General features: G+C 36.3%; 3 protein-coding genes across 3 annotated transcripts; 2 read left to right on the top strand and 1 right to left on the bottom strand.

Moving 5' to 3' along the window:
- The first annotated feature begins 2,087 nt into the window (after window positions 1-2,087).
- Window positions 2,088-2,909, top strand: LOC140452759 (uncharacterized). The gene has a single exon (XM_072547085.1). It carries the CDS (start codon window positions 2,088-2,090, stop codon window positions 2,907-2,909), a length of 822 nt encoding a protein of 273 aa, XP_072403186.1.
- Window positions 2,910-12,428: 9,519 nt separating this feature from the next.
- LOC140452758 (uncharacterized) lies at window positions 12,429-17,795 on the bottom strand. The gene has a single exon (XM_072547084.1). It carries the CDS (start codon window positions 17,793-17,795, stop codon window positions 12,429-12,431), a length of 5,367 nt encoding a protein of 1,788 aa, XP_072403185.1.
- Window positions 17,796-26,237: 8,442 nt separating this feature from the next.
- On the top strand, window positions 26,238-26,756 carry LOC140452757 (uncharacterized). Its single transcript, XM_072547083.1, has one exon. It carries the CDS (start codon window positions 26,238-26,240, stop codon window positions 26,754-26,756), a length of 519 nt encoding a protein of 172 aa, XP_072403184.1.
- The last annotated feature ends 386 nt before the right edge of the window (window positions 26,757-27,142 follow it).

Genomic DNA, 27,142 nt, shown 5'->3' with positions numbered 1-27,142 from the left:
TTGAGGCGAACAGTTGCGGCGCCTTCGCCTTCAGCTTTTAGTTTACCCTTCCAACTTCCCTACGGCTACTCCAAATTTCTCTAATCTCAGTCGCCAAACTCCAAAACCCGGCGGCGGTGGGGTCCCACGCATTAGACGCGTCTGCCGGTGCGGGGACCCCGCCCTCGATCCTGACACACACACACACACACTTTTCGAGCCTTCCTCGACAGACTATCTAGGAGTAGCCGACTCACCCTATCCAACTTCCCGCCCCCTCACACCCCAACAGGAAGCTCGTAGCTCGGAAATTGTCGGCGAGGCACTGGTGGGGTCACTGACGCCAAATAGGTGACACCAATAAATACCACTAGAAGAGAAGACCAGCCCAACTGCATCTCAGCATGCATCACCGACTAGTCCTTATCCTCACGGAAGGATGAATGGCGAATTCCCGGCGCCAAAAAACGGGGACCTTTTGGCTATGGAATGGTAACCCAGACAGAGGAGTCCAGATGGAGAAAACCAGCTTTTAAAAAATCCGCAATTCAAGCTGGAAGACATCGCGGCGAAGGATGAATGGCCATGCGTAGTTGGTTGAGAGCGATTCCTGTAAGGAACCAGGCGACACCTCACAGTAATTAGCCTTACTCGGGCATGCGGGGCTCTGCTCGAGTGGACTGCAATTCCCTAGCTACTCGTGGGAACAATATGGAAAATAATATGGAAACCAATATTCCCGAACAACCCGTAGTAGAAAGCCCTGAAGGCACTACTATACAGATAGCGAAGCCGACCAAAAGGAAGGCGGTCAGAGTCACCTCCCTAGAGGAGGTGGATCTAATGACAGACGAGGAGGTTATTAAGGCCAGGCTGGCCGGGGCCTCCAAGAAGAAAGTAAGGGATCTGGTGGGAAAAGGCCAGGATTACATTGAAGCCAAGCGCTCGGTGATCAAGGCCAACCTCACCAAGGTGCTTGGACGACAAAAGGACAATCCCCCTAAGTCTAAAGAGAAGGCGGAGCAAAAGCTGGAAATGGCTACGCAAAAGTCTACAAAGAAGCGACAAAGGTCGGACCACAGTACGCCGCCAGCGGAAGCCAAAAAGAGGCCGAGGAAGTCAGAAATGACTTTTACACAAGCCCTTTGCTCGGCAAAGGTGGCTGTAGTATGTGATGGCTTCCCTGGAGTCAGGATGGAACCCACAAAGCTTAAGGCAGTGCAAACATCCATCTTGGAGGCTCTGGAGAGAACGCCAGAAGAAGGGCCGCAAATCAGGCTGCTAAAGAGCACATTCAAGCCCGGTTACCTGGTAATGACGTGCGCGGATAGTGCAAGCGCACAATGGCTCAGGGACACTACTCCCACTCTGAAGCCTTGGGAAGGTGCAAGCCTCCAGGCTAAGGACGAGAGTGAAGTCGAGAGGCCGTGTTCTTGCACTGTCTACATCCCAGACGAGGACGGAAAGAGGTTGGGGGCGGAAAGTGTGCTGACTCGATTAAGGGTCAGCAACCGAAAGCTCAACACCCTTATATGGACCGTTTTGTGCAAAACACCTGCAGAAAAAGGGCAGGTATGGGTCCTCTCAATGGACAAAGAGTCCTTTGAGGAACTCAACAAACTTCAAATGTGTCCTTACTTTGGCATCGGAAGAATTAAATTCCGTGTCAAGGATGATGGGTACATTAAGAAGGTTGCAGAGGCCGGACCATCGGGGTTGCAAGGCGTAACTGCCGCAACCTCGGCAGTCAAGGCTAAGCAAAAAAGAAAAGAAGTAAAACCTTCAGAGGGGCAAAGCTCTAAAGCAGCGCCAAAGAAGGTTAACACTTCGACCAAACACAAGGCTCGCCCTAAGGATGATAAGTCGAGGGAAGGAGCTAAAGAAGGAATAATCCCGAAAGAAGTCCGTACCGACTTGCAGGGGAGTGCTACAAACCCGCCCAGAAGGCTAGAAGCCACTGAACGGGTGGCCGCTCCCATGGAAGGGGTAGAGGACACGGGAAAACCCGAAAGTTAGCCTTCAGTTTAGAGGAAGGCAGAGTAAAGGTCCTGCAGGTCAACCTTCATCATGCTAAAGCTGCGTCGGCGGTTTTGTGCAGAAGGTTTGACATGGAAGGCCTGGACTTGGCCCTACTGCAGGAACCATGGCTCCACGGAGGGAAGATTGCAGGCTTGAAGCCGCAACAAGGTAAGTTACTATACGATGCGAAAGGAGAGACACCTCGAGCATGCATTGTATATGGTAACGAAGTAAACTGTACACTGATTCCGGATCTTTGCTCCGGAGACTTTGTTACAGGTATTTTAACCGCTTCCACCGAGGAAGGTAGTAAAAGATGGTTGGTCTGTTCTGCCTACTTCGCTGGAGAGAAGGTCTTCCGTCCAGGCATAGTAGAGGACGTTATAACCTACAGCCGAAGGGAGAACCTTCATCTAATACTGGGATGTGATGCCAATGCCCACCATCTGGCATGGGGGAGTACGAACATCAACAGTCGAGGTGAGTCTTTACTACAGTTCATCTTAAGCATGGGTTTAGAAATAGCCAATATAGGAAATAAACCTACCTTCGTTACGGCCACGCGCAAAGAAGTCTTAGATGTAACACTTTGCAGTGAAAAAACGTACGATACTATAAAGAATTGGCATGTGTCAGAGGAACCTTCATGTTCCGACCATAGGCACATTCGATTTGATTTAATTACTTCGACTCGAATGGTGGCAAGGTTCAGGAACCCGAGAGAGACGGATTGGGAAGGCTATAGAGGCTCACTCGAGAAGTCTCTTGAGGGAGGAATCGGCACCATAAAAGATACGGACGATCTCGAACTGACAGTCGAAACGGCGAGGGAAGCTGTTCTGGCCGCTTACCAGGAGAATTGTCCAGAGAGAGAAAAGAAAGGAAAGAAAAACACACCCTGGTGGAATTAACACTTACAAAAGCTTAGGGCAGATGTAAGAAGGCTATTCAATAAAGCCAAATTCAACCAGGACTGGGCCATTTATAGAGAAAAACTGACGCAATATAATAAGGAGATCCGAAAAGCCAAAAGAGACTCGTGGCGAAAGTTCTGCGAGGAAGTCGAACAGGCTCCCGCATGTTCCAGAATCCACAAGGTCCTGGCTAAGGATGGTATTGCGAATCAGGTCGGCCTCTTGAAGAAAGAGGACGAAACGTATGTAGAAACCCTGGAGGAAAGCTTAATAATGCTCACCAAGGTACATTTTCCCAGCTCATCCATTGACAATAATCCTTCGGTAGAGGTAGCTCATCCCAGAAGGCCTACTAAGGCGGACTGGAAATTAGCTACCGACATCACGAGACCGGAAAAAGTCAGGTGGGCCATCAATAAATTCCAGCCATACAAATCACCTGGAATGGACGGGATTTATCCAGCCTTGCTACAGAAGGGACAGGATGTGATCATCCCGCATCTAACAAAGATCTTCAAAGCTAGTTTGGCATGGAGATATATTCCAACCGCATGGCGAAGGGTGAAAGTCACATATATCCCCAAGGTTGGTAGGGTAATGGACCAGACCCCCAAGTCATACAGACCAATAAGTCTATCCTCTTTCCTAGCAAAAACGCTGGAAAGATTGATAGACAGGTATATTAGGGACGACGTGCTGATGGAGAATCCACTTAGCGATCGCCAATATGCATACCAGCCAGGAAAGTCAACTGACTTGGCGCTGGATGATCTTAACAGACTGCTCTCAAAGTCGCTAGATGACAAGGAGATAGCTGTGGCGACGTTTCTGGACGTGGAGGGAGCGTTTAATAACGTCTCCTTCGAGTCTGTAACGGACGCGCTTAAAAGAAGAGGAGTTCCTGCCTTCATATGTGAGTAGACAAAGGCGACCTTAACAAACAGGATCATTGTGTCCTCGTTAGGTGAAGCCACTATTGAAGCGAAGGCAGGAAGCGGCTGCCCACAAGGAGGAGTTGTATCCCCATTACTGTGGGCTACGCTTATGGACGACCTACTTAATACACTGACCAGGGAGGGTTTTTACTGTCTGGGTTATGCGGACGATTTGGTAATTGTAGTCCGAGGACGCTTTACCAAAATAATTTCGGAGAGACTTCAAGTCGCTCTGAGGATTGTGGACAGCTGGTGTGAGGAAGAAGGCCTGAAGGTTAACCCTAAAAAACATCTGTTGTTCCCTTCACCAGAAAAAGAGCACTGCAAGGCTTACAGTCACTAGTGCTCAAGGGAGTAGAAATCCCATTCACAAGTCAGGCCAAGTACTTAGGTGTAATATTGGACCAGAGGCTGACATGGAATGCACACATTCAGAAAGTCACACAGAAGGCCACTATGGCCCTGAACACATGTAGACGAATGTGTGGTAAGAATTGGGGGTTAAATCCTAAAATGAACCTCTGGTTGTACACAGGGGTTATAAGGCCCATGATAACTTATGGTTCAGTGGCGTGGTGGAACAAAACGCAACAGTCCGGGGCAATTCGATTGCTCAGTAGCACACAAAGGCTTGCATGCTTGAGTGTTACCGGAGCCATGAGAACAGCCCCAACGGACGCGCTAGAAGTTCTGCTAAACCTACCACCTCTGCATATATACATACAGAGTGAAGCCAGATCAACAGTACATCGGTTGATCCAAGGCCAAGCTCCAATAAGTATGATGCAGGGAGCTGATAACTTAAGGCTATACCAGGACATAAAGGCAGACCCCGTTCTAGGAATGCCTGTAGACCGAATGGTTACGAGGTATAGTTTTAACAAAAATTTTCAAATTATAATACCAAAAAGAGAGGACTGGGAAACTGGTCCGCCGCTAACAGCAAACTCAATATGGTATACGGACGGCTCCAAAACGGATACAGGTACGGGGGCTGGAATATATGGCATAAAACCAAGGACGGAAGTCCGGGTATGTCTAGGAACATACGCGACCGTATTTCAAGCCGAATTAGCTGCTATACACAGGTGCGCTATGGAACTAATCGGCCGAAATGTAGATAACGACTCCATCGTTATCTATTCGGATAGTCAAGCGGCTCTAAAGGCTCTCAGTTCGGTACAGGTCGATTCATGGCTGGTATGGAACTGTTTGGATGTCCTCTCTCAGGTGGGAAGTCAAAACAGGTTGACACTTGCCTGGGTGCCGGGACATAAGGGTCATCGTGGCAACGAGAAGGCCGATGAATTGGCCCGAGAAGGCGCATCTACGCCACTGGTTGGTCCGGAACCCTTCTTTGGAATCGCAAATACGATAAAAAGGGCAGCCATACACAAATGGGTGCAACAGAAGTCTCTTGAGTGGTGGAACAACTCACCAGGACAGAGGCAGGCCAAACAGTTCATCAAAGGACATTCGGCTAAATTTACAGCAGACTAACTTTCGCACAGGCGCAGGACTGTCAGAATGATAGTGGGTCTGCTCACTGGGCACTGTAGACTCAATAGACACCTGAGTCTCATAGGCCTGACAGAAGAGGACACCTGTCGTTTCTGTCTGGAAGAAGAGGAAACCGCTCTACACGTTCTGTGCCATTGCGAAGGTCTCGCACGAATGCGGTTTCTAGAACTCGGAGAGGAAAAACCGGAAGCACCAGGCTACATGAAAAGGCCACTATCAAGGCTGTTGAGTCTCATTAAGAGGACCAAGCTAGATGAAGTGCTTTAAAATAAGGGGGAAACACAATAGATCTGCAAAGGTCGCAGTGTATCAGGCTCTATTGGCCTCCCCATTTTCTACATTCTACATTCATGTACAATTAAAAAACGAAAAGAAAGCAATCCTGTCCTTTCAAGTTCAGGCAAAAGTAGACGTCGTCGTAAAAGGAAGACAACTGATCTACCTGAAGGAACTAAAATGGCAATACGAAACACTAAGTACAATATGTACCTACAAAATAAGTATAAGTTGATTTTGTACAAAATAAAAACGATCTGGTTTATACCACAGCCAATAGATGTTTCACATCAAAATTAATACTTCTAAAATAAAGTTTCACTATTATTACTAGTTTTTTTTTAGAAAAGCATGTTAGTCTACAAAGTTTGAAATGTGAATTAGAGGAAAAAGAAGTTGTTACTATGGGAAAAACATCCTTGAGCATTATAGTCAGAGATATAAGATTTAAACATAAAAAGGATGACAATCGAAGATCATTATTTGAACGAACCAATATTGGTGCTTTAAGAGCAAAATTCTTTCGTAAGTACTTTGAAAACCTGGAAAGTGTGCATCCATGAGAACTTGTTTTTTGGATGAAACATGAATTTATTCAAAAGGAAATAAAACAACTTCGTGGCAAAACACTATGGTTTGTTTTTTAACCAGGAGGAGTAAACCAAAAAGGAGTAATAAAATGTACATTTAAATCAACCTCTTTATCTTCTAATTGATTGCCTAACTCAGACATAATATTAAAATTTTTGTGTTGCACTTTTTATTTACTATATATTTGTAGCTAACCCACATTTACTTACTTAAAATTGATTTGCTTCAAGAATTTATATAATAATGAACGACACATATTTGGAAGATCTGGGCGAATGTTAATTTCACTTAAAATTTTATTTAAAGTGGGCATTTCATTTTATTTCAGGATGTTTTAACTCTTTCATCGTATGTTGCAAGGATAGAAGGTGACCGCCAATATTTTTATAACATCTTACTGTTTAAGTCTACTTATATTCCTTAATTGTTGTGTAAATAGTTGAATTCGCAACACCTAAAATTAGCACATTACTTTAGTAAGTCTTAATTTTAACAATAGCTATTCTGAAAAACTAACCTGTTGCCTGTTTTATTTTTGCTACCATACCTGTTATTTTCATTCCAGGATTATCAATATTTATTTGTTTGTACATTTTATATAATTCCTTGTTTTTCGTTTGATGATAAATGACCCAAATCTACTCGGCGTTTTTAGGTGGAGAAGGATAATTACCACTGGTACTTGGCATATTTTGGACTTTTTTATATAAATGCAAACGAAAAATCTAAAAATTAAAGGAACAACGCAAAAAATACAAAAAAGCGTCGATATAAATTTTGAATTTTTTTATTCGACGTCGAACCTTTGTCGTTAACAGACGTGTTTAATAGCTAGTCTAACTACACCATACATTTTGCGATATTATTTGTATCCAGTTGACAAAATTGCATTAAAGTGTAGTGTTACTATAAAAATAAATTTGAAATACTTGGGAAAAAACTGTAAGTAGTATTTATTATAATATAATTAGAGATACTTTTATCAAAACAAGTTCCTGGTACCGGATTTATCAACTACACAACTTCTGGTACCTCATTACTGATTCTGTTTTTATGGAAACAGGACCGTCTGAAGAATAGAGGTGCCAAAATATGAATAATATTTTAATTGATGAAGATTCTGTTGGTTCTGTTTGTTCTCCTGACAACAATCAACCATGTTCATATTCCAACGCTGTTACTTCATTTAAATATCCAACCAAACACCAGGCCATTGTCCTATCTGCTCTCAATGGAATAAAAATAAACGAATAAGTGATAGCTAAAGCTCGGATTTATAGGCAACAAAAATTGAAGAAAAAGGCGCCTATATAGGTAAAGATTTTTATTAAAAAAGGCAGGAATATTAACATTTAGGCAAAATATAGGCAATAAAGGAATATAACTTATTATTTATTATACAAAGTGAATTAACGTAATATGTGTTAACTTAAGGCAGGTATATTTACACATCATAATCATAACATTAATATAAATAAACTAGTAACTAAATAACTGTAAATTAATAATTAAACATTGTAACCACTTAAAATTTTATCATTAATAGAAACAACTAAATGTTTTTCAATATTTTCGGTCTTAAAACTATGTCTTCGATCACTTAAATTAATTTGTACATTGAAAACGAACGTTCGACATCGACAGATGTAATTGGAGCATATTTCAGAGCGGATAATAAATCTGGCATAATTTGAAATTCCTCGGAAAATGTCCCATTCAAAAGCAACATTAGATAAAAACGAAAAACCTTCATTCTTGTCGAAAACATATTCAATTTTTTTTTAAATTAATTGACCGTTACTTCCAGGTGCCCATTTAATTTTCGTCTTTAAATTATCTATTAATTTTACTGACTCACATAAATTTATCTCTTGTTTTTCTAATAAGGTAATTATGGTAACTATTAATTTATAATTGTCATTGATATAAGCGAGTTCCTGTTTCAATTTGGGATTTTTTAATATTTTTTTTGCTTCTCGAATGGCTTCGGAAATATCATCATCAAATTCTGACATAACTAATTATATTTAATTGCAGTGTTCAAAGTAAAAAAAACTGCTTCGAGCCAGGTTCCCCACCTTGTAATTACTGGTTTAGGTGGCAAAGGGACACCGGGAAGTCTTTCTTTATATATTTGCACCCTCAACGGAACCTTTACAAAAACTTTTTTCATAAAATTTATAAAATTATTTACCAACGGAAACAGATTTCTTATTTCTTCAGCAATTCTATTTACCCCGTGGTCTACACAAGTGCAATGAATTAAATTAGAATAAAAATCTTTAAATTAACAGCAGCTTTAAGCATATATACCGCAGCATCTGAAAGCATTAAAACTAGTTTATTCACTGGTATAGCGTTGGGTAAAAAGAGGTTTGTTAAACTATCTTGTATAAATCGACTTATTGTTAGATTGTTTGTTTTTTCCAATTCTTTAACGGCAACTAAATAAGGTTTTCTCGCAAAGTTTTTGTTCAAAATTCCAATCATTAAATTAGCTATATACCTGCCGCATACATCTGTCGTTCCATCCACGATAATATACAAAATATTGCCCTCTAACTCCCGCTTAATTTTTCAAATACATTCCACATAACATTTTTCCACAGTATGTTTTCTCAATGTACTCTCGTCCGGTAAGGATTTATTAAGATATTTTTCGAAAAAGCATTTAAAACTAGGGTTATTAACTTTATATAGAGGAATGTTGGATGCAATCATCCATCATCTGGAATAAATCAAATTTAAATGCGTCTTCCTCCTTTTTTTTGAACTGCTTAAACTATCCCGCCGAGATATTTGGGCTAACTTAGAGGAATTTAATTTTTCCAAAAAATTGTGGGGTTCCACAATGCTGGTCAATAAAGTACTTTTTTCTATTTGAAATCTGAGAATTTAAAAAAAAATAATTCTTTTTCTTCTTCTTTTGGCATCATAACCCTGGATGGGTCTTTGCCTGTCTGGCTATGTCCTTCCATTCAGATCTCTCTTGTGCCCTTCTTCTCCATTGTCTTATGTTCATTGTTTTCAGGTCGTCTTCCACGTCATCCAACCATCTCGTTCTGGGCCTTCCTTTTTTTCGCCTTCCTATGGGTTTCCATTGTAACATTTTCTTTGTTGTTTTTGCATCGTTTTGTCTCTGCACATGTCCCAGCCATGACAGTCTTTGACTTTTCACAAATCTTACAATGTCATAACCTTCATTTAACTCATTAACCTCGTCGTTTCTCCTGATTCTCCATGTGCCATCTTCCTCTTGTACCGGGCCATATACTTTCCTCAGTATTTTTCTCTCGAATGTCCTGAGTTGGGCTTCATCTTTTTTCGTCATTACCCAAGTTTCACATCCATAGGTTACTACGGGTCTAATCAGTGTTCTGTAGATAGTCATTTTGGTTCTTTTGTCTAATAATTTCTATGTCATTAATCTTTTATTAGCATAGTATGTACGATTCCCGCTGGAAATACGTGCATTAATTTCGCTACTTACGGAGTTCTTCTGATTGATTTCTGTGCCGAGATATGTAAAGGCATCCACTCGTTCGATAGTATAGTTGTCTATTGTCATTGTCAGTTATTCTTTTGACTGTCATATACTTCGTTTTTGCTTCGTTTATTTTGAGACCTCTTTTTCTTGCTTTAGGATCAATTTGTTTGAACACTTCCATTAGTCGTGGCTTATTCCTACTAATGATTGCTACATCGTCTACATATGATGACTGATGACTGTCTCAAGAACCACCACTACACGACCATATTCCTGATCGCAAAATAAAAAAATAAACTAACAAGACTTCGAAAAAAGATACAATATTCAGTTACCGGTTCATCCTCGGATATTGAAAGCGATAACTCCCTTCCCCACGTTGTAAAATAAAATGGATAATACATTCATGTTACAGTGGAATCTTATTGGTTATTTTAATAATTTAGAATCCGTTAATCTACTTATAAACGATCTTTCTCCTCTTATAATATGTTTACAGGAAACCCACCATAAAACTAATAACTTGAATATAAAAAATTATTCCCATTTCCTTAAAAATCGAGACGCAACATATGCTAGTGGAGGTGTTGGTATTTTTGTAAAAAATCACATTCAGACCAAACAAATTAAGCTACATACTAATCTAGAAGCTGTAACTGTATCAGTGTCATACAATATCAACTGCAAAAACATCAATATTTGCAATATTTATATACCTCATCCTAATGAAACCACACTAAAAGATCTCCAGTATCTAATTAACCAAATTTCTAATCCCAAATTAATAGTAGGTGATATAAATTGTCACAATATCGCGTGGGGTAGCAACAAAACAGATAAAAATGGTCGATTGCTCATGGATATTATAGATGCCCAAAATTTAATACTCATGAATACTGGTAAGCCTACATATTTCAGTTCTCAGAATGGTACTTCCACCGCCATAGATATATCTCTATGTGAGCCCTTATTATCAACCTCCTTCGTTTGGAATAGTCTAGATTATCTTTATAATAGTGATCATTATCCTACAATATTGCAAACCACTATAACCGGCACACCAAACACCCCTATCTATCAAAAATGGAAAGTAGATTCCGCCGATTGGGAACTATATCAACATCTTGTAAGAAATTACATCTTGGACTATACTCCAGAAGAAAATATAGATACTATTTTAACATACAATATTTTAATGATATCATTATAAAAACTGCTAATATATCCATAGGAAAAACCAAATTATGTAATAGAAAACTGGTTCCATGGTGGAACCAAGAGATAGCTGCTGCTATGAAAGCTAGCAAGAATGCATTAAATATTCTAAAAAAACATAAAACTTCTGAGAATCTTCTTAATTTTAAAAGTTTGAGAGGTAAAACTAAATATCTGATGATCAGTTATATGGAACAAGGTACGCACACTAAACGGAGAACATAATCCAACTCAAATTAGTACCTTGCTTAATGGTAATAATTTAATAACATCTAAACAAGAAATCTGTAATACACTGGCAAATGTATATAAAACAAATTCTAGCAATACAAATTTTAACCCTGAATTTTTAAATTTTAAATGTGAGAATGAAAAAGACAATATCAGAATAATAGACAATAATGATCAATTAAATTTGCCTATTATATACCAAGAGTTTGAAGAGGCTTTGCAAAAATCAAAAAATACTTTTCCAGGCCCTGATGATATTCCAATTATTTTTATAAAAAACCTCCCACTCTCAGGTAAACTAATCCTTCTAGATATATTTAATTAGATTTTCATTAAAAAAACCTTTCCTATAATCTGGTGTCAATTTATAATCATCCCCATTTTAAAACAATATCAAATAGAAACTGACCCCTCTTCTTACCGACCAATTTCTCTTACGAATAATATTTGTAAATTACTTGAAAAAATCTTAAATAATAGATTAGTTTGGTTTCTAGAGAAAAGCCAGCTACTGACCTAGATCCAAAATGGATTTAGAAAGGAAAGATCGACAAATGACAATCTAATATCTTTCGTAAATGATATATGTGAATCGTTTAGAAACAATCAACAAGTTATTTCCATATTTTTCGATATAAAAAAAGCCTTTGATACTGCATGGCGACATCGCATTCTGAAAATAATGGTTAGCTGCGGCATACAAGGAAACTTTCTAGCCTGTGTTAAAAATTTTATGAGTAACAGAACATTTCGTTCTGTTACTCATAAACTTCGAAGTTCGTGTTAATGGCATCAATTCAAAGACTGAGCACTTAAAAAATGGAATTCCACAAGGTTCCACTCTAAGCCCTACACTTTTCTTTTTAGCTATTAATAATTGTTGTGTAAATACAACCTTTTTTATTTGTTTGGATTGGGTTGACTATTGTAACTAAAACTCCTCGATTAAACTCAATTTATATTAATTTAAATGTAAACAATTCACTCCGATATGCTGTTCTTTCTATGGCTGACAGTAGACTCTCATCTGCCTTTGTCAAATGCGTCGAGAGTAGCGCAATCGATGACGGCCGAAGGCACAGTGCCGTAACATGCCGCCCGCCTTGAAAGAACTGTCTTTCAATGATATACAATACTTATAATAGAACATAGTAAAATAAAGAATAAAGTAAAGTGATAATTAAGTAAAGATTACATACGAATTAATAAAGTACAATGTGAAAGTAAATAATATTAAAGAAAACTAAACAAATAGAATGTCTATTCATTTTCTATCGGTAGTACGCATAGTTTAGACACAGGTCGTTTAAAAATGCCACGAGCAGTTTTCACAGTAACTACACGAACTACACCGTCCAGTCCAGGATGAACTTCAGTCACTCTTGCCTCATCCCATTTTAGTGGAGGAGTAGAGTCTTCTTTGATGATAACCATTATACCTGGTTTCAAACCGCTAGTAGGAGTCTGCCATTTGGTTCTACTCTGTTGATTGCCAAGATATTCCTTGGACCACCTGGTCCAGAAATGCTGAGTGATCCTGGTAAGATGTTGAAATCTGCTGAGTCTGTTTTCATTGATATCACCAAAATGAGTTGGAGGTATAGCGTTTAGAGGACCTCCAATCAAAAAATGGCCAGGAGTGAGTATGTCAAGGTCATTGGGGTCATTAGTTAAGGGTGTGAGAGGACGGGAATTCATGCAGGATTCAATTTGAGCGATCACTGTTGAAAACTCCTCTAAAGTGAAACGATTGTTCATCAAAACACGCCTTAAATGATACTTAGCAGTTTTAACTGCAGCTTCCCATAACCCCCCGAAATGTGGTGATACTGGAGGTATAAAGTGCCAATTAATTTGATTTTGCGAAAAATATTCCAAATATGCTGTTGAGCAGCTAGGATTGTGAATTAGACTAAATAACTCCCTGAGCTCCCTGTGAGCACCCACAAAATTAGTAGCATTGTCTGAATAAATATTTTTACATAAACCCCTGCGTGACACAAATCTTTTGAAACAGTTTAAAAATGCCTCAGTGCTCAAATTACTAACAATTTCAAGATGAACAGCTTTGGTAGCAAGACATATAAATACACATAGATATGATTTTTGAACCCTACTTCCGCGAAGATTACTGGTCTTGGTTTCAAAAGGTCCTGCATAATCCACACCACAGTTAAGAAATGGACGGCTAGGTGTTATCCTATGGTTCGGGAGTTGACCCATGATGTATTTTTGTGCTGTAGGTTTAACCTTAAAACAAATAACACAATTATGTAAAAATTTTCGTACCGTGCGTCTTCCGGCGATGGGCCAGTAAGTTAATCGAAGAGTAGCCAACAATAGTTGTGGGCTAGCGTGTAGATTCCTTTTATGCTCTTGCATAATGATCAATTCAGTCAGTTTGTGATTCCTAGGAAGTATAATAGGATGTTTTTGATTAAAACTTAAGTCTGAATGTTTCAGCCTACCTGAAAGTCTCAATAATCCCTTGTCATCAATAAAAGGTGCTAAACTTAAAAGCTCACTACGCTTTGGCAAATCTTGACCTGATTTCAATGCCTCAATGTCAGACGGAAAAGACTGCGCTTGCATTTCCTTTATTAGCCAAACAAGTGCCACTTCTCTTTCTGCTATGCTTAAACAACCAGCCACCCTATTTTCCTTAGATATCCTACAATTTGAAACAAATCTCCTACAATATGCTACTACCCGTTCCAATTTATTTAAGTTAGAATACCTGTCAAAGATGTCCACATCTTTGTTAGCCACAAATATTTGACGCTTGACCCTTCTTTCTGGTAAGACATCGTCAAGTTTGACCGCTTTGGGCCAAGATTCCTCTTCCATTTTTAGCCACGATGGTCCGATCCACCAAGACTCATAAGAAATGAGTTGATCCGCATTTACGCCTCTTGAGATAATATCCGCTGGATTGCTCTTAGTTTCAACGGGCCGCCATGTCCAGGTTTTAGAAGCCTCTTGTATTTCTGATATACGATTTGATACAAAAGTTTTATAATTGAAGGAGTCCTGAGCTATCCACGATAAGACTATAGTTGAATCAGTCCACATGTATATCCTATCAAATTCAATACCCAATGCTGATATAACTTCACCTACTAATCTGGTGCCTAACAAAGCACCACACAGTTCAAGTCGTGGCAATGAAAGTACCTTAAGAGGAGCCACTCTTGACTTTGCACACAATAAGCCTACGTGATGATTACCTGACTTATCCGTTGAACGAAGATAAACTGCTGCCCCATATGCAGCCTCTGAAGCGTCAGTAAAGCAATGTAGTTCTATACGCTGTGGATTTGAACAAATTACTTGCCTATTGATGTGAATGTTTTGAATGATATCGAAATTTCTTTTATAATTTACCCATGCTGTATGTAAATCTAGTGGTAGTGACTCATCCCAATGTATTTTGAGTTTCCATAAAGATTGCATAATGAGTTTAGACTTTAGTACAACTGGTCCCATAAGTCCTAGAGGATCAAAAACTTGCGCTATCATAGATAACACCGACCGCTTAGTTATTTTAGTAGCATGTATTGTAGTGTTTATTGAATAGTGAAGTTTGTCTTCCTGTGCATCCCAGTAAATTCCCAATGTCTTATTGTTATTGCCTTCTAACAAATAGTGCTCAATTCCTCTTTTAACTGAATCATCCATTTCCAAAACCTCTCCCCGGTTAGAGATCCATTTCCGTAAGCAAAATTCTGCGCCTTCTAGAATATTGCTAATATGTTCCTTTAATATTCTTGCCTCCTCTACAGTATCTACTCCCGTTAGCAAGTCATCAACATAGAAATCTGAAAGTATAACTTGCGCTGCCTTAGGGAAACTGTCTTTGTTATCATGTGCCAGCTGCTGTAAACATCTGATTGCTAAGTAAGCAGCAGGTGCCGTTCCATATGTAAGTGTGTTAAGTTTATAAACCTTAATCTCTTCTTCTACGTTTTGCCTCCAAAGTATCCGTTGTAAATCTCTCTGCTCCTCGTTAACCCAAATACATCTATACATTTTGGCTATATCAGCTCCTATTACTATATTATGCCTTCTGAATCGAAGTAATATGTTAAACAAATTGTGTTGCAACTTTGGACCCACCATTAGTGATTCGTTAAGAGAAATGCCGGTGTCTGTAGTTGCACTACCATCAAAAACCACCCTGCATTTTGTTGTTGCTGAACCTTGTTTTACCACCGCATGATGAGGTAGGTAATATACCTTGTCTGAATTATTTAAAGTATGCATGTTATCAATGCTCCCAATTTGAGACATATGCCCTAGTTGAATATATTTTTCTATAAAAACTTCATATTGTCTCCGTAATTCACTATCTCTTGCTAATTTTCGTTCCAATGTATGAAATCTTCTAAGTGCCATGCTGAATGATTTACCTAATGGCATGACTGTCGACCTTTCAGGTAAGGTGACTGTAAATGATCCATTCTTATTCCTAAAAGTTGTGTTTTGAAAAGTTTCTTCACAGAACTTATCTTCCTTGGATAAAAACCTCTTCTGTGGAATCTCCTCTATATCCCAAAATTTTTCAATTTTATTTTCCAAAGTAACCTCAGAAGTAAAATGACAATTAACTAGAAAATATTGCTTATTGTATTGTTTTTTGTCTGGAAATATTCTACCGGATATGATCCAGCCGAGTTTAGTTTTTTGCATAAGTGGCTGATTCTTGCCAAGTACCACTTGCCCTACACATAGTAAATTCCAAAAAATACCCGCGCCTAATAGAACGTCAACTTGTCCCGGTGTATTGAAACCTTCATCAGCTAAGTTTATATTGTGAGGAAAATTAAACTGATTTAATGAAATTCTAGAATGTGGAATGTAATCCGAAATCTTGTCAATAACCAAAAAACTTGTGTTGCATTTATACCCACCTTCAAATCTTGAATGTATTGTAGCCTTCACTGATCTTTTAATATTTGTAATACCTTGACCTATCCCAACAACTGGTATATTTATTTTTTGACCTGTTAGTTGCAGCTTCTCTGCTAGGCTGCGTGTAATGAAGTTAGATTGAGACCCCGAGTCTAGCAATGCCCTACATTTATGCATGTTTCCAATGTTATCAACCATGTGAATAATGGCTGTTGAAAGTAAAACCTGTTCTTGTACCTCTTCTACCATTTGAGTTGATTTAAAGGAATCTAGTTGAAATCCTTGCCCTATAGTTTGGTTATCAGTTGGAGTTGTATCTAGTCCCAGTGTTGTATCATCAAGCTGAAAACCTTGATCTGAACTTGACTGATTAACTGCCTGTCCATAAGAATTCTGCCCGTGTATTGCTTGTGACGTAAATGCCTTCTGGTTTTGTGTGCCGGTATTGTTTTGTATGCCAGAACCTCCCATGTGTAACCTGTGTGTGCTAGTACCTTGAATGGTGCGTGTATTTTGACCTGTCTGATTGTGTATCTGAGTATTTTCCACTTTATTATTAATATCCGAGTGAAGTAAAGTGTGATGCCTCTTTCCGCAAGATCTGCATCCCCCCGATGTGCAATTTTGTACCCTATGTCCAATCCTTAGACAATTCCAACACACATTTGTTTTTCTTACTTCATCTCTTCTCAGTTGTAAAGAAAGCTCCTTAAATTTCTGACATTGATATAGAGAATGATAACTGCCGCAGATATGACATGCCTTTCCATTTGTTTCTATGAATGCCCTACTAGTTGTGGGCTGCCTATCCGATCGTCCTTTTGTTTCCCATGATTTGTGAATAGTTGCCTTGTTAACCTCAATTCCTTCTTCCAGATATTGACATTTTTCTTCGATAAAGTCTAAAAAATTAGCAAGTGTTGAGAAGTTAGCCTTTGGTCCATGTTTCTGCCATTCCCGTTTTGTTGCGATATCTAATTTACTTTCTAAGATTACCAATAAAATTACATCCCATGATTCTATTGGTTGACCTAAAGAACTTAATGCCCTAATATCCTTTCTGATTGAATCTAAAAATGTTCGTAATTGAGTACCCGACTCTTTTACTAACTGTGGAAGTTTTATGATCGAATCTATATGACCTTTAATAATTAATTTTGGATTTTCAAACCTATCTTTTAAAAGATCCAAAGCTAACAAATAATTACTGTCGGTTGCCTTTAAACTTTGTATAGTATCCGCTGCTTTATGTTTTAAAGCCCTTTTTAAATAATGAAACTTTTCTGCATTACTTAATGTATTATTATTGTGAATAACCGATGTGAAAATATCATAAAATTCTGTCCAAGACTCATAATTTCCGTGGAAGTATGGTATTTCTAAAGGAGGTAGTTTAACATTTTTATCCGATCTAGAAATGCTTTGATTTTGATTAATATGACTACCGCTTACTGAAGCATTTTGTAACTCTTCAACCTTCCCCATAGCTATATAATACCGTTCCTCAAAATCCTGCCTTTCTTTGGACTGCTGTGATGTATCATCTGTATCCTCAATTTCAGTTTGAATATTGTCAAATTGATTCCATAAATCTTTGCATTTTGAAACTCTAGTAGGTAATTGTGATACTGTACTTTCCGTTAAATTGTTTATAAAACATTCGAAAATCGTTAATTGACCTTTTAAAATACCTCGCCTTTTAATTAAAGCATCCATTATGATTAACAGTAATAATAAAAAGCAGAAATAAAAATAAATTCAAATCCAACCAATGTGATTGCTCAAATATAAATCCAACAATAGGTAGAAATAGGAATTATATAATGAAATGAACACTCACCCTGTATTTGCCTTATAAAATAGTAATATACCTCGAATTTGAAGCACCCAAAAATACTTTAATTTGTTCCAAAGTCATCAGCTGTTTTCAAACCATAATAAACCATAAATTCACTGCTGTGAGATTTTTGTAATAAATACCGGTTGCTAGCCTCTGTGGTGGTGCAGAAGTGTCGTGTTAATTATGTTCCAAATGTTGTCGCTGTGACGTCCCCTGTAGGAGGCTAAGAAATGCCAGCCATTGATGTATTTTGCCTTTGACTTGAAAATGCCGGAGCTTGCAGTAAACTGTTTACTTACTGGTAATATCCGGCTCGAAGGACCATTTTATGTTGTGTAAATACAACCTTTTTTATTTGTTTGGATTGGGTTGACTATTGTAACTAAAACTCCTCGATTAAACTCAATTTATATTAATTTAAATGTAAACAATTCACTCCGATATGCTGTTCTTTCTATGGCTGACAGTAGACTCTCATCTGCCTTTGTCAAATGCGTCGAGAGTAGCGCAATCGATGACGGCCGAAGGCACAGTGCCGTAACAATAATATTGCACAAGAAATAGAGTAACCATTAAAAGCAAATTTGTATGCTGACGATCTAATAGTTTACACTAGAAGTTGTAATATCTCTCTCGCGACAAAAATCCTTCAGGCATTTCTTCACAAACTGGAAATATGGTCCCACAAAAGTGATTTTACGTTTTCAAGTGAAAAGACCTATTTTATTATATTTAGTAAAAATAAAACCAATAGCAAACCTACCCTACTTCTAAATGATATTAACATAAAACAAGTAGATTCAACAGACTTTCTAGGATTGTGATCGACAGTCATTTCAAATGGACAGACTTTATTAAAAAATTAGCCTTATCCTGTTAGCCAAAAATAAACCTCCTTAAAATACTTTCTAACAGAAATTGGGGTGCTGATACAGTTACTCTGCTATATTTATATAAATCACTCATCCGTAGTAAATTAGATTACGGTGCAATGTGCTATTCTACTGCTAGTAAAAAACATCTTAAAGTCTTAGACGTTATCCAAAGTGCATCTTTGAGACGTGCTGGGTGCCTTCCGTACTAGACCGGTGGCAAGTCTTCAATCTGCACTAAATGGACCACCTTTGTTTATAAGAAGACAATATACCACACTAAGATATGCTGCTAAACTATATAGCAATATTAACAACCCTAATACCTACTCCTACATACAAATAACACCACTCACAAAAGTAACAGACAATCAAGATATTTAACCTTTAAAGAACTTGTAATGAATTGTGGATATAATACCAATTTGTTGACATACTCGCTGTCTACATATCCAACTGAACCCCCCTGGACAATTAATACTCCTACTATTAATACATCTCTAGTAACTTACCCAAAGAATACCACAAATCTTACCCTCGTTCGTACATTATATAAAGAAATTCTATCAAAATATGACAATTATGTTAAGATTTTCACTGACGCATCAAAAACCAAAAATGGCTGTGCTGCAGCCTTTTCAACAGATGATATCGAATATGCTACACGAATACCTACTTTTTGCAGCGTATTTACTGGTGAAGCTATTGCAATTTTAAAAGCACTTGAATTTTGTCAAAAATATACAGATACTAATCTTCTGTCATTATCTGTACTCCAAAGCATCAAACAAGTCTATCCAACACGTAAAATCATCCAAAAAATAAAATCTATGCTTCATTACTTACAAAACAAAAATGTAAACATTCACTTCCTCTGGATACCATCACATATAGGTATTTCAGGTAATGAAAAGGTTGACGCCTTAGCGGTTAAAGCCACCTCAAATGAAAGCATCGATATTGTCAAACAAATTCAAGTCACAGATATCTACCTTAATATCAAACAATACTGTACAGAAGTTTGGCAGCGATGCTGGGATTCAAATAACTCAAATTTTAAAGTAATTAAACCCTCTATCGGTGGCCGGCTCCAACTTCCAGAAAAAAGAAGAGAACAGGTGGTTATAAATCACCTAAGAATTGGTCATACAACATTAACCCATCAACACTTATTAACGAAGCAGCTACCATCAGAACGCTCATACTGTAGATGCCAAAAAACAGTCCAACCCATACTTACAGACTGTCCGCTTTACTCATATGAACGAAGCACCAACAACATTTCTGAAGAACCAGGTCAACTTAAAAATATATTAGACTGTAACTTAACCAATACGATCAAATATCTTAAGGACATTAACCTATTTCATAAAATGTAATTTTTCTTTTAGTTGATAAATTTTTATGTTACCTAACCTTATAATATGTAGGACGTGTACGAACTCATCACTATATAGCCCCCCATAAAATTATTAGACCCTCGGAGATATAGTAAACTGATCACCGGCATCCTTTGGAGATTGGTAAACTCATCACCGTAGATAGGTAAACTCATCACCGGGATTTTTGCCTGGTTTCTAATGCGAAAGATTGCCTCTTACCTGTTATACTTCTCGTTTATGTGATAATTTAATAAATTTAGAAATTATTTTAAGCAAGTAGCTTTAAAATTTAACTGAGATATTAATATGTCTCACGGTGTGGCCTATTATACGTATTTGCCACTCTAAATGGTTTTGAGATCTAAAAATTTAGTTACATAGGATTTCGATAGTGAACTTTAAAATGAAAATATTTGTTAATATGTCGTATTTTTGTTTATATCGGAAGTAGTCCCACCTTCGTTATTTGATTTTCATTGCATTTTTATATTTCTCATTGAATTTTCGAGATAATTTGTTAAGCATACATTCGGTCTATGTCTTACCGTTTTGGCGCTATTTGACTATCTTGAAAATAATAAACGATTTTGGACAGTTAGTAAATATAAAATATCTGAAAAATAGGAAAAGCTAAAAACTTGAGTGTGCTATTAGTGCATTGAAGTCGAAGGAAACTTAATTTTTTACACGTGCAAAGCTTTACATTTTATGGCATCATTGGCGGAAATTTTTAAATTTAAAGTAATCAGCAATGCATTTATTGTGACAGAATGCATCAAAATGCTTAAGTACAGTTTCCTGTACTTTATTTTTTAATGACTTGTACAAAGATCCCACAATTAGAGTGCTTTTAAAAGCAATTTTTTTACATTTTTTGGTTAGTTTTCGCCATTATTTGTAGGAGTCAATGAGTTGTTCATTTCATTTTATAAACATCATGACAACTAACCTCAATTAGTGTGAGATACAAAATAATTTTTATTCTGTAATTTGTACTAATTTTGTTTATTGTAGCACCCTGATGATGCAAATAAAGATTTGCGAAAGCTTGGTACACTAAAAAGAGTACTTCTTTGTCCTATCTTCGGCTGCACACCCAAATATGTAGCTGTGTTTTGTAGTCTAACTGATCAGCGTTGACTACAGGCGTTTATCGCTTTTTCAGTATATATACTTATATTAGGAGTCCAATTAAGTCGGTACCTTATGGAAATTTTTTTATATTAAGTTTGATGAAAAAAAATTTATTCTCTAGTTCTGAATGATATAGAATTTCAATCATTTCAATTAATTTCAGAATCAGATATTAGTATTCTTCAGTCATTTACGCGGTTCGTTAAACAACATGAACTTTATTAAGACTTGAGAATATCCACAATTCATTTTTTTTTTGATAAACCGCGTATACAACTAAAAAAAATTCAATATCTGATCATTGTATTCTAGGTTTTAGATCATTCAAAACTTTTTATGTAACATAATTATTATATGTAACAAAATTCATAAAACAAAAAACAAAAAGGTTTCACATATGGTGCCGACTTAATTGGATACCCTGTATATATATATATATATATATATATATATATATATATATATATATTATATAAATATAACAATGTGACTTTAACAATTTAATTAGAAATCTCAAAATGTAATATCAGAAAAGGTAATCTACAGCAACAAAGTAATATTATGCCTTGCCTGCAAGAAACATCTTATGCAGTTAACTTAAAGAACTTAATTACGCTGATTTTTTTCTGTTTAATCAGGATGATTCGCGAAAAACAGTGCGAAACAACTAAACCAAAACGGTATAGAATTTCTACTCACCAGTTGTATGACATTTAGCCTTACACCCTTTCGTCGCACAAGTCCACAAAAGGCAATTCGATTTTTTTAGAGTCTTTCGCAATTGAAATTTGAAATTATTGATAACCATCACCATCATTTTTTGTCCGCATTAATAGAATTTTGTGGAATTCCCAAATAAAAACCAATAAATTGCAGTTGCATTTAAGACATCTGGATTTGGATTATTCTGTGAAATTACCAAAAACTAACCGTTTGCTGGAATTTTATGGTCTATACCTGATCCGGGGTGCAGGTAGGCCAGTGATCAGTTTACCAATCTCTTAGGGTCCATTTTGAAAACCCTACTTTTATGGCGGTGATGAGTTTGTACTATGTACGAGGGTATTTATGGTAATTGGTGATGAGTTTACGTGTACCCAATATGTACACTACCATATATATTGTAATAAACTTCCGCTAATAACCTTTTATGGTTGATGCGGCTTTTTGAAAATAGAAAAAAAAAATTTTAATTTCATGAATGTCATTAGTGTCCAAATGTCATAATTTAGTGAAGTAAACTTGCCTGCGGTTAGACCAATTATAAACAAGCATTACTGCGCGGTAAATTTGAATTACTCCTCCTGGTTAAAAAACAAACCATAGTAGCAAAAGTGTACGTAAATCAGACGGTTTTGATGATAAACGTTTCAGAATAATTGTTCACGGTGGTTCTTCTAAAAGATTTGTTTCTGAAGCAAGTTTATTGTTTTGTTCTAATTCTAACATATTGATTACCATGGAGAAATAAACAACGACATTTTTACTAAGTGGATAAGGACATAAGTTATTCCCAATTTAGAAGAACCATCGTTGATTGTAACGGATAATGCTCCATATCATAGTATTCTTTTAGAAAAGCAACATACCACTGCTTCAAAGAAAGATGAAATTGTTACCTGGCTGACAACAAATAACATCCAATTTGACCCAAAATTTACAAAACCTGAATTATTACAAGTTGCAAAAATGAATAAAAAAGAAAATGTGTATGTTATTGATGAGTTACTAAGAGAGCATGGTCATGAAGTGTTGAGACTAACTCCTTATCATTGCGAATTCAATGCTATTCAATTAATTTGGACAAATTTCATGTCATGTTACAATAAGCATATTGGTAGGGACGGCTATTCTGATTAGAAATATCTGTTAGAAATATGTGGAAAGAGGCATTTAATCAATATAATGGAGACATTTGGGAAAAATGTGTAAGACATACTCATGAAATTATTCAAAAGTGGTGTGTCCGAGAGCAAAATATAGTTGATATTGATATTCAACCCATCATAATAAATCCTGGAGATAGCTCGGATTCTGAAAGTGAAGGAAATATATAATTTTGATATTTTGTTTTTTTTTTTCAATTTATTTTAACAATTTAGTCATTTAGTCATATTTGTGGAAATAGGTTGTAACAAAGTAATTGATACATTCTTTAGACTAAAACAATGAAACCTTTTACACATAACTTTTCACACTTTATTTTGGAAACTACAGAGAAGTTCGATACACAAGTAAAAAAATTGATAAAAACCAGCTAGTATAAAAAATAAATACTAAGTCTCTAGGTATGCGACATAAGGAAAGTCGAATTATTTTAGCCTAACAGATTGAGCACTAATTTTTAACATCCTTTAAGTTTACTACAAATTAATGTATTTTCGAAATTTTTTTTTTCCATTGTTTTTATTGTTTTGTTTTGTAAAGTTTAATTAATTTTTTTTTGTGTTAGTAACTTAGTTCGAAAAGCATGCACAAGAGTTTTTTATCTTTTAGGGCATTGTCTTATGCTTAAGCTTAAAAATTGAATGTCATATGTATACGATGTAAATATTTAATATTGTAATTTGAATGAAAACTTTTTTCATCCAGTAACTGGCTTCGGCTGTTGGATGCTTTGGTGTATAAATAAATAAATAAATATGAGAATTTAAACTGTTTGATCTTGGGTACATCTTGACATGATGGTTTATTTTCATTTACATTTTCATCAATTTGGGTTTAAATTTTTTTAATTAAATTCATACTCCTTTTGGTGAAGTATGTGAAAGTGGTTATCATCTTACAAAGAAAAACTTTTGATTATTAACCGCACGATTTATCTATACAATTTAAACATTTTTATTTCAATACTATGTTAAGCAATTTTACGTCTATGCCTTTTGTATTACACATGTTAATGTTTTTACATCTCTTATTTGTGATACATATAATATGTTCAAGCAACTTCATCATAGCATGTTAGTAAAAGAAGAATATTAAATACAAAAGATTTACCCATCTCGACAAGAAGCAGAGCGCTTCACACAGGCGTGGCCTACAACTCAAGCATGCGCAGGAAAAAGGTAGGCAAAAGTGAGGTCTTTTCTACAGTAGAAAACACCTCACTTGGGGTACTTTTTTCCTGCGCATGCATGAGTAGTAGGCCACGCCTGTGTGAAGCGCCCCACCTCTTGTCGAGATCAGTAAATCTTTTTAACCAGTTTTTGTAACTTATGGATGAATTCTTATCAATTAATGTAAATACCTATGGGAACTCCATCACAAATAGCAGGTATTTGGAGCGATAAACAGCCATATATATCGATGTAATGGTTAGATATTGAAAGGGTCTATGTTAGCAATCCTCAAAAATTGCTTGCAAATCGGTAGAGGTCCCGTTATTTCGGAAGGCATCTAATTTGCATATTATCGCACTGGGCAGAGGTCAAAATTTGAAATTTCTACCTAATCCACGCCTTAACAGTAAATCATTTCAATACTCAGTGGCGCAGCAGTGCATTTGAGAACAAGTTGTGTGTGTGTTAAATATTAGATAATTTTATTTTCAAACAATCTTGCTGAAAATGGGCGGAAAAAAACGTAGTGTTATTAAAGAGCAGGGTCGTCAAATAAGATTTAATGTGTATAATTATTTTAAAAATATGAAAAGTAAAATGGACACTCTGCTAATGGTAAAAAATAAGACTGCTGAAGCAACAGGTAAGGAGTTTCAATGCATTTAGTATTAATTTTTGATATTCAAATTCAATGTTTCAACACTTTTTACTTTTAGTTCTCAATGGTACTTATTTGTCAACCTTTTATACTCTGCTCTTGTTCCCCATTTTGCCTACCTTCGCTTCTCTTTTGTATTTTGATTTTTATTTAACATAATTTTTTGTAAAATAATAACCACATTTACTGTAAAATAATTTTGCCAAATTGTCATTATTCCCCTAGTTAGTTTATTTAGTAATAGATCGTCATCATTTTTCATATGTGGAGAAAGAGTTCATAGGCTCTTGTTTTCGTAGAAAGCTCTTATTTATTTTTTTTATTTTCTACTATCGTTTTGAGTTACTTTTCAATGTACTTTTTTGTTTCTTTATGTTGTCTGTTTAAAATTTGAAAAATTATTACTGCAACATACCAATTATTTTGAATTATTATTTACGTCATCATCATCATTATCAATGGCGTTGCAACTCTTCGTGAGTATTTGCCGCGTTTACTATTGCCTTTCATGTTTGTCGGTCCTGTGCCACTATTTCCCATTGTCTCACTCCCATTTTCTCCAGATCTTCTCTTACTGCATCTTACATTTTACTTATACGCTGATTATATTTACGTCGGTATAGGCATTTTTGTACGGACAGTATCCAGAATACTACAAGAGAGCAAACAGTCTCTAGATAATAAAAACAAAGTTGAATTTTCTTCAAAGAGACCTTTACGAAAGTCACCTGTGACAGATTTACCAGAATATCAAATTACAGATATTCGGCGTATAATGCACGATTTTCATAAAACAGAGAATTGTTACTGCTAATAAATTGAAGAACAAAATTGAGATATATTTGGACATTAAAGTATCAGAAGCCTCGCTGCGAAGAATTCTTCGAAATATGAATTTTCGTAGGAGGAGAGCACAGGACAACAGAAAATTGTTGGTTGAACAGACGGGAATAAGGTCTTGGAGAATCAAATACTTAAGACTTATCAAACATTATAGAAATGAAAACAGACCCATTGTTTACCTCCATGAGACATAATATATACACAGTGGAGATACTTTGTCGAAAACTTGGAATTATAATTCTAGTAAAGGGTTACTGATGAACATTTCGAAGGGTCAACGTTTAATAATAGTGCATGCTGGTGGTGAAATGGGATTTATTCCAAACGCGCTTTTAATATTTGTAGTAAATCCGGTGACTACCACTTAGAAATGAATGCCACGAATTACCGCAAATGGCTAAAGATAAAACTAATTCCAAATTTACCCGCTAACTCAATAGTTGTTTGCGATAATACCTCATACCATTCGGTACAAGTGAATCCTGCGCCTAATAGTAATTCCAAAAAAATGATAAATATGATTGATTGGCTGATTAAAAACAATATAACATTTAACCCTCAAAGTTTTAAACCCGAATATTATGCGTTGATTAAGTACCATCAAAATCGTTTCAAAAGGTATGAATTCGATGAACTTTTGCGTGAATATGGTCACACTCCTTTACGGTTACTTCCATACCATCCGGATTTAAATCCGATAGACATTAAAAATAATATCGGACAAAATAACATATCTTTCAAATTGGAAGATGTGAGGCACCTGTTGGAAAAACGAGTTTCCGAAATAACCCCAGATGAGTGGAGAAAACGATGTCATCATGCAATTAAAATAGAAGACATTTATTTAACATCCGAAGTCATCGAGTGTTCTTCGGAAGAAGAAAATTAAATTAGATTTTGTCGTTCTTCTTTGAAACATTCACATTAGGTATATGAATTTTTAAATGATATGTATATAGAGTTAATTTTATATCTTTTATAAGTTTTCATTTACAAATTTAGATGTGCATATATTTTAGAAGGACAGCAATATTGACGGTAGTCTTTATTATATCGCTAATATATATTTACAAGAAACGTCTTAAATCGGGTAGGTCTATGAAATTAGGCATTTCCCAAAGACAGGAATATTTATGTTTACATGACTTTATTATATCACTAAAACGCTTTCAAGAACAGAATTAAATCAGGTAGAAGTTTAGGTACATGTAATTGGGACCGTTCATTAGCATATAATTTTCCTCACTCTTTAATATTTTGGTATTGTATTGGTAT

The sequence above is a fragment of the Diabrotica undecimpunctata genome, chromosome 11, assembly GCF_040954645.1.
Source record: "Diabrotica undecimpunctata isolate CICGRU chromosome 11, icDiaUnde3, whole genome shotgun sequence".
Classification (NCBI taxonomy): domain Eukaryota; kingdom Metazoa; phylum Arthropoda; class Insecta; order Coleoptera; family Chrysomelidae; genus Diabrotica; species Diabrotica undecimpunctata.
The sequence above is the reverse complement of the archived record's forward strand: the minus strand, read 5'-3'. Positions and strand labels throughout refer to the sequence as shown.